The sequence below is a fragment of the Zalophus californianus genome, chromosome 17 (genome assembly GCF_009762305.2).
Source record: "Zalophus californianus isolate mZalCal1 chromosome 17, mZalCal1.pri.v2, whole genome shotgun sequence".
In the NCBI taxonomy this organism is placed as follows: Eukaryota; Metazoa; Chordata; class Mammalia; order Carnivora; family Otariidae; genus Zalophus; species Zalophus californianus.
This window is the reverse complement of record NC_045611.1, coordinates 42,593,115-42,602,088: the sequence shown is the minus strand read 5'-3', so window position 1 is coordinate 42,602,088 and position 8,974 is coordinate 42,593,115. Positions and strand designations below refer to the sequence as shown.

Sequence of the window (8,974 nt, the reverse complement as noted above, 5' to 3'; positions counted from 1 at the left end):
TAAGGTCCTTTTATACCTTGTCCTTTCATATTCCATATAGACAATTTCTTCAGTAAATGTTTTTAAAGATTTTGGGGGAGGGAAAGAATTAATTCCCCATTCATCGTCTTTTGTTCTAGAGGAACCTCAGCCAGTATTTCTCAAATTGGAAGGGCCACCGTTGTACTTTGGGCTGGATAACTGATGATGTGGCACCATCGAGCATAGTGTACAATTTTGCCACCCTGGCCCTTACTCTTAAATGCCAGTGGTGGTTCCTAGTCACTGTGACAACCAACACACATCCCCTCATACTTCTAAATGCTCTTGGGATGTCAGTTCAAACCCTGATTAAGAGCCATTGAGCTGGATTAACATTCCTGACCCCTCTCCCTACCCCCTGCTAAGTCCTGCTTTTTCAGGGGAAGACATGGTCTAATCCTACAAATGAAGTTAGGAGTCAGCCCTTCCCTCTCTCCTCTTTCACACCCGCCTACCCACAGAGGGAGCATTTTAGCTTGAGGCTTCTAGCTTGGCCTGTGCATGGCGGGTTCAGTCTCCTCAAGATGTGGACTGCAAAGCACCCTAGTGGGGGACAAAGGGGTTCCCAGCTTCCTAAGCACCTACAACAATAAATAAATCTTAGGAAAAATGTTAGAAATTAGTTATTTTAGGGAATATAAACATAACCGTAATTCCATTCCTATACTTAAAAGAGGTCTTTCATTATGTTTCTTTCTATGGTAAGATGATACTACTATTTAAAGAGAAAGAACTTTGACGAACATTTTTTATTTAACAGTTTTATTCTGTCTTAGAATAAAAACCTTGCTTTAATATTGTAAGGTGCACTGCAGGTATGCCATGCTGCCAGTTATTATTGGGGCACCAAATGCCTTAGTCAGTGACCCAGAGGGCTTGAAAAACACGTGAATTCATACTTTCAGAGCATGTAGAACTGGTATTTACAGCTTTTCTTGAAACTGGCCCGGGACATCTCAAACAGTCTACATAGGAATTATCATAGCACTGCTTTGATGTTCAGAATGCTTCGGAAATGTGTTCAATATCATGATTTGTGGGTCCTCCAAAAGGTTTTGTTGTTAACATGCAAGCAAACAGTATTAAGCAACATTATCTAAACTACGGCTGCCAAGTACTGGACCTTAAACGAAACCAAATTACAAAACATTTCCTTGTAGGGAGCTATACAAAAGATATAAAATTAAAATTAAAAATATCAACCATCTTTAAATATTCCAATTCTCCTACAGTGCAGTTTTCCACATCTTTATCACTATTGAATACTTTAAGGAGAAAGTTAACAAAAATCAAAATAGATAAAAATATTTAAATCTTTGGATCCCTTTATTCCATGGCCTTCATAAAAACACAAAAGTGGCCAGATTTTTTTTTTCCACTCTAGCTTAAAATATCAAAAAGATTTACTAGTGATTTATAATTAGCAATGAACTCTATTACCGAGTCATTTGTGGGCCATGGGCCCAAGGACCAGTGTTAGGATATCTTATAGGTTGCCAAAATAATTTCTAGCACTCTGAATCCTCTTGAAATATAATGGAATGAATCAAGGTATCACGACAAAATTCCAGGCATATCAGGAAGAATGGGTTAATCGATGCCCAGTTTTATTATCTTAAAAAAGGGAAGGGTGCTTATTTGAAAATACAGCTAAGTATATTCTTATCTATGATTATTTACATTCATATACTGAAAATATTTATTATTTGGACAAATCCTGTGATATGCCATTTGTTATAAAATGAAGCTCTTACAATGAGTATGAGTAATTTATCCTTTTCAGATAATGGAAGAATGTATCAAATCTTATGTTCCAAACATTAAAAAAAAAATCAAAATCAAAAATCTCAAGCCTGGAAAGCTATGAAAAAAGACCCACCACCCACAGCTCTGCTCCTCAGCACATCAACTTCTGCAAGGACACAGTATGTTTTGCTGACTTTAAAATGTTTATTCTTTAAAAAATTAGTTGCTTTTTATACAGCTATACAAAGTTCTTAATGTTTCTTTGGCAATGGAATATAATGGAATTTTACAACTATATAAAAAAGTTACCTTTGCCTAAGAAACAGTATTTACTGTGTGTACATAGTTGACTGACAAAATTCTCTACCATCCAGCACCCTAATTAATTGACCAAATAAGCTACCTCAAAGGGGATATTACAGGATTTCCAAAAAGAAAGAAAGAAAGAAAGATACAGACACACACGCACGCGCACACACACACACAACCTTCTGTGGCTCAAAACACAGTATCACGGCCCTATCTGCAGGCAACTTACAATAATTGCCAAATACAATTTAGTGATAAGAAAAATCCTTTCAGTGATGAAAAAATACTTATAAGTCCCATTGAAGTACTGCTGTAGTTTAACTATACATAAGAAATTACTTAACCTTCTGCTATTCCAAATATATTTAATGCTCATTTTTTAAGATGAGCCTCCCCCCCAAAAGTAACTGCATTGTATCTTTGAAATTAAGCAGAAAAACAAACAAACAAACAAACAAACAAAAACCCAGTGCTGGTGACAAATATACAGCAAATTCACTTCTTCATTCTTCTCAAAAGACTGAAACCAATTCTCAGGACCATGAAGAGCTAGAAATTCACCTATTTTCAAAGACTTGTTTGTAGACTATGCAGCAACTTTGTTGTCTTTCTAAAAAGGAAAAAAAAATATCTCATGTTTCAAATTATCAGTTTATTAATAAGTACTTCTAATTTACTTAAGTATATTTCCCATTACTTTCAAATATACCCTCCTTTTCCTTTCATGTATAAATCCATTTCACTAATTTCCAGGAAACATTTTGACTTCCACCCCCGGCAGCAGCTCATTATTGTTAACTGCATTTCCCAGTTACTAGAGGTTACAGCAGTGGTGATGTGGTGTGGGCTGGTTCCAGCAAGAAGGCCTCCAAGATACAGGCATACCTCACTATCTTTGGTTGCATCTTAATAATTTTTAAACACAATGATTTAAACCTTCAACTTAGCAGTCAAGTTCATCAACTACAACTGACAACATACCCTGGAAAAGGATTAATAAAATCCTGAAGTCTTTGATGTTTTTACTAAGCAATAAAATATCCAGACAGTAAAATAACATTTCTCTCCAAAGTTTCATGCCAGGAGAAAGCAATGATTTAGAAATTCATTTTACAAGGATAACTTTTAAATTCAAAAATAAGTTCTGAAAATCAAGGTTGACTGGGTAGTAATTTTTAAAAAGTAACCAGGGAAAAAACAAAAATCTCAAGGAGTCTCTAGCTTTCCAGTGAGACTAAACGTAATCAAAAGTCCTGTACGTAACACCAGAGCCAGGGGCTACTGTTTTCCTCAGGACTAGTTGTTATCATATACCTGATTTTTACTGCTGATTCTCAGCCTGACTATTATAAATACATTATTTCCCATGTTAAAGACTTAACTTTATCTGTGTATACAGCACCAAACCATTTGTACAATGCCATTAAATTGGATACATATGGCATGGTGTGAATTGGTGCAAAAAGAAATAAACTGAAGATAATCCCACCCACCCCACAGTCCCCCACCGAAGCCAACCTTCACATGCCCCGATATTTTTTTTTTACCTTTCAGAAAGTTGTATGATCAATCCAGACCTACTTTAGGGTCCAAAAGCTGTGGTTTTCTGAAAGGTAAAAAAAAGAAAGCAAGAAAGAAAGGGAGAGAGAAGGGAGGGGGAGAGGGATACAGGGAAGTAGAGGGAAAGAGAGGAGAAAATAAAGGGGGGGAGGGAGAGAGAGTACCATGCTGAGTCATTTCGGTTACCTCTTTGTTTCTGGACCCTATCTGAAGAAACAGACTCAAACGGAAGGCAGTCTGTCTCACCTACCATGCTGTTTTATTTAACCTCCTTAGCAGCAGCATATAAAATAGGAACTGACTATACTCTTATTACAAACCCAACCTGATCTCCTCATCCCCCAAACCCACAAAGTGCCATAGGACCAAGCTTAACACAAGTTTATCTTTCTGACATTATCCTTAAGGAAAACTGGGCTAGAAGTCAGAGACTAAGTTTTGGCTTTACTAGCTTGTACCCAGATCAAGAGAGTTAACTTCTCTGGGTCCTTGGTTTCCGATCTATTGGGGGTAGGGTGAGAGAGAGTTTATAGTTCAGCTGGTATTTTTGAGGAGTTCTAAAAATCTATAATCCTACTTTGCCCACATTTTCATTAAACAACCAGATTTGCTTATGCTCACCTCAAAACTAATGATTCATGCCAACAGAACACAAAGAAGAAAGCCAACCCATTACATGAAGGCTGCTGTAAATGCCAATGACCTCCATTTCTCTAAGAAGTATTAGATGTAGTTTTAGAAGGGAGTTTAATCCTTGAAGGTAAATTTCCTTCATGTAATAGTGATCACTCACTCTTTCCACCTTTAAAGGTGCCTGCCAGGTGATATGATTTAGAAGACGTTGAATGCGGAGAAGGTCAGGGCTCTAGTGCCAGACTTGAGGGTCATTTAACTTTGGAATGGACAATGAAGGACTAGCCACACTGATGGACCTTCTGCCTTACTGAAGGCTGAAGTAGTGTATTCCTAATCAACATGCTGAGCACTTACTTCAAGCCCACTATAGTTCCATGTCCACTGGAGGAAATGAAAAGTAAAATACACGTTCACTAATGCCAAGAGGCTCATATCTAGCTGGAAATGCAGAACAAAACACATGAAATACGGAACATGAGTGTATTTAAAATGTGTGCTGATGAAAGCAGATACCATAGGAGTCAGAAAAAGAAGAAATCAGTGCAGGAAAGAAGAGAAGTTTCCAAGGACAGAGCAAACCTTGGACAAGACTGTGAAGGGTGTGAAAGGGAACCCCTTGACTTTTAGCTATGTCTATCTCTCCACTGGACTAAAACACCAAGAAAGCTGGGACTGCATCCGTTTTGCTTACCACTAATATCCAGCACAGTGCTTGCCATATATGAAGAATGCAATATGTTTGGTCAACAAATGAGGTCAAAGTCGGAATCAAGGACAGTGCATATAAGCATTGACCATGAGTCAATTTGCTTGAACCAGACAGCTTAAAGGGCAATGAGAAATGGGGCTGGAAATAGCAGTGGGATCTGCACAGAGTAAGAAGAGCAGGCAGTACAATGTCACATTAGAACCTTCTTACCACCAGGGCAATATCTAGGGCCCAATCTATGACGCCTTGAAACACCCAAGCAGAGGCTGGGCTCCCTGTCAAGGATACACTAATGTGGGTAGACTCACGCAGACAACCTCTACAATGCATTCTAATTCTGCAATGCGTGGCATAGGGGTTTTCACTGGAGGCTCAAAATGACTGAACAGTGAGAGCTTCAGAAAGTCTGAATTAATAAATGCATGTACCATGCACTCGGCAGTTATTCAAAGGTTTACTGATGACTGTCAGATAATGGGAAATAACAGTCCAATCTTGTAGACAGCATGACCGCGGTTTTATCAAGTATCTGTGGAATTATCATGAAGAGGAGTATGTATATTCTGTGTGTTTACAAGGGTAGAGTTAAACTAAGAGTGAAGATACAGGGGAAAAGATCTTCACCCACACTGTGAAATCCTACTAATTAGACCATCCCTGGGGTGGGATGGATGCCTCTTAGTAAAAGTAAGCTGCCAGCCCCTGTAAGGGATACGTCAGAACTCACAGCTTGGCCAGAAGCTCAGACCTCTCAGATGCTTCCCAACTCTGAGGCTTTAATGATCTTTAAAATGTGTATTTGATAAAAGTGTAACTGTTTCCAAAAATGTAAAAACTGAGGGCCTGAAAGGTTTAACAACTCAACTGAAGTCACACTAGCAACAATCACTAGAATTCTCATCAGGATCCAAGTTTAATTTAAATGTACTTTTTCTCAAGCCAAGTTGAGTCAATGTGGTTTTCAACAAGGAGCTGTCACAGGTTCTTCAACAGGTAGCTGATATGCCTGAAGTGAGGTAAAGAGACTGAATGTCTACAGACCAATTAGTGGGTTATTATGGTAGTGCGCAGGGACATCAAATAGGAACAAATGTGGTAATGTGTAAAGGGGCTGTGCCACACTGTTAGTGTGGATGCTGGGGTGGTGGGAAGGCAAGAAGATGGTAAGGTCATTTTGAAGAAGGTCAAGTTTAAGTTAGTCAAAGGACATAAAGCAGATAAAGATGGAGAAATGCAGGTGGAAGCACACAAGGTCCAAGTTGAAAACTGATTAAAAGCTACGTATCAACAAGCTCACAAAAGGGGAGGGGAGAGAGGTAGGGACAAGAAAGAAGGGGGAAGAAGAGCAAGCGCAAACATCAGCACGAAAGCTTTTATTTATTTTTAAGAGATTTTATTTATTTATTTGGGGCGGGAGGGTCAGAGGGAGAAGCCGACTCCCCACAGAGTGAGGAGCCCAATGCAGGACTTCATCTCGTGGACTCTGGGATCATGACCAGAGCCTAAGGCAGATGTTTAACTGACTGAGCCACCCAGGCACCCTGAGCATGAAAGCTTTTAAGGAGCAAACCGAACATTCTAGGCAGAAGGAATGGGTGAAAAGGTCCTGAGATAAGAATAAGCTTGGCACTGAACAAGAGCAAGAAGGTGGTCCACATATCTGCAGCAGACTGAATAAAGAAAAGGGGAGTCCCAATGGCAACAAGGACAAGAGCCAGTACAAGACTTCTGAACTGGAGAAATAGATCATGAAGTGCTTACAGGCTGTGCTGAGGAACATGTGTTATTATTATTATTTTTAAAGATTTTATTTTTAAGTAATCTCTACACCCAACATGGGGCTCAAAGTCACAACCCCAAGATCAAGTCACAACTGAGCCAGCCAGGTGCCCTGGAACATGGTGTCATTTTTAAAAAATTAATTAATTAATTAATTTAAAGATTTTTATTTATTTGAGAAAGAGAGACACAGCGAGAGCAGGAACACAAGCAGGGGGAATGGGAGAGGGAGAAGCAGGCTTCCTGCTGAGCAGGGAGCCCGACGTGGGGCTCGATCCCAGGACCCTGGGATCATGACCTGAGCCGAAGGCAGACGCTTAATGACTGAGCCACCCAGGCGCCCCCATGGTGTCATTTTTAAAAAGAAAAACAAAACAAAACAAAAACACCCCAAATAACAGTATTTTTAAAAAACCAGGAAGAAAGATTCCAAGTTGGGTGGGCAGTTATCAGTGTCAAATACTTCAGAGGGGTTAAGGGCAAATATTTGAATTCTGTAAGCAAAAGGCCACTGGCAAGGGCAGTAATAAGAACAATAACAGTGACAAGCAATGGCAATTTTGCAAGTTACATGTCCTACAGCGGCTGCACCAGGCCACGACAGCTGAATAGCCTGAGCTAATGACTTGAGGCTAATTTCCAGTAGTCTTGGATGGATGATACAGTATCAGAGGTGTCAGAATTAACAGAATAGACCCCAAAGCCACTAACATCGATCCTTCAAGAGGGATCTCAACAATGGCCAGTTTCGAATAATGGACAATAAAATTCCTGCCAGCAGGGCTTTTTGTTTCCAGCTGCCCTTTGTAATTCTAGTAGATCTCTTTACAAGGGGATTTTGATCCTTTCTGTGATTATATAACTTTCCTCTCTACTGAACCTAAAAATCAATAAACTAGGAGAGTGACACTGACGTCATCTACAGACTCCTTGCAATAAATTAACTACACATATATACAAACTATACATAGTTTTCTAGCAGCAGTTCTCAAATGCCAATATATCACAATATTTTCAAGACCAAGGTAAAATAAGAAAACCAGGGAAAATGTAGTTGAATTTTCCATAAAAGTAAATTAAGAGCACTGACTCAGGAACAAACTTACTAGGCTCACGACCCTGCAGCATCACTTAGTAGCTGACCTTGGACAAGGTATTTAGTATCTCTATACCTATTTCTTCTTCTGTAAAATGGTGATAAGAACAGAACTATCTTATAGAGTTACATGAGATTTAAGTGAGTTAATATGTGAAAAACATTTAGAACAATGCCTAATACATGCAAAGTACTATATAAATGTTGGCTGCTATGGATGCTTTCCATTCTGGAGTATGTCCTTCCTAGACTCTTTTGGTGTTAAAACATACTTTGTAATATAAAATAAAGGTAATATGATATAGTCTTTTTTGGTATAAATACTTTAGTAATCCCCCATGCCTCCAAAAAAAAAAAAGGAAGAAAGAAAAAATACCACCCTAAATCAATTTCTAATACATTTTTGGGGGAAATTTTACTAGTCCATGAAATCTAAAACCATGGTTCTACAATAAAAAAGACCCCTCCCACCCCAATCTCATTTCATCTCTTACTTCCTCCAATTGAAAACAGTTAAAAACTTTGGACTCATCAGCAAAGAAGTTATTCTCCCTAAAATTACATAAACAACCTAATCCCCCATTAAACAGTCAAATTGGAAGTTATACAAATGTCTTAAAAATATTCACTCAAAATAAAACCATTTTGAATTTCATAAAACTGCATGCCAACCCCAAAGCATATAATACTTACCCTGTATTCAAAATCTGCAAACTCCCTGCCCCCACGACCTCCTCTGAATCCACCACGAAATCCTCGAGGGGTGGTGAAGGTACCACCTCTGCCACCACCACGCCCTCGGCCACCACGGAAACCAAGACCTCCTCTGCCTCTGTACCCGCCACGGCCACGGTTTGGACGAAGTGGGATTCCAAATGTTTCGGCATTTAATCTTCTTTCTTCAGCCCAGGTTGGTCTCCGTTCTCTGTTTTAAGAACAAATCATCTCTAGTGTATCGGGTTTAAGAACATTTTCCAGCAAAACAATGTGGCACTAATTCCCAAATTAAGGATAAATAAATCCTAAAGATCAAATAAAAATAAGCACCTTATCTGAGTCATCACAAACTGTCCATGGCAGTATGTTCCCATAATATTCTATTAAACTTCATGTGAAAA

At 38.9% G+C, this 8,974-nt stretch overlaps 1 protein-coding gene across 4 annotated transcripts in view; it reads right to left on the bottom strand.

The window, feature by feature from the left end:
• Positions 1–766: 766 nt before the first annotated feature.
• Positions 767–8,974, bottom strand: part of LSM14A (LSM14A mRNA processing body assembly factor) — a 62,543-nt gene continuing 54,335 nt past the window's right edge. For 2 of the 4 annotated variants that reach the window (XM_027618223.2, XM_027618225.2), the window contains 3 exons: positions 8,550–8,781; positions 3,624–3,682; positions 767–2,686 (listed from right to left, as the gene is read on the bottom strand). In XM_027618223.2, coding sequence (XP_027474024.1) covers positions 3,659–3,682; positions 8,550–8,781 — 256 coding nt within the window. In that variant the 3' untranslated portion in view covers positions 767–2,686; positions 3,624–3,658. The remainder of the gene's footprint in view (positions 2,687–3,623; positions 3,683–8,549; positions 8,782–8,974) is intronic. The other 2 variants (XM_027618224.2, XM_035725057.1) reach the window with 1 other exon arrangement.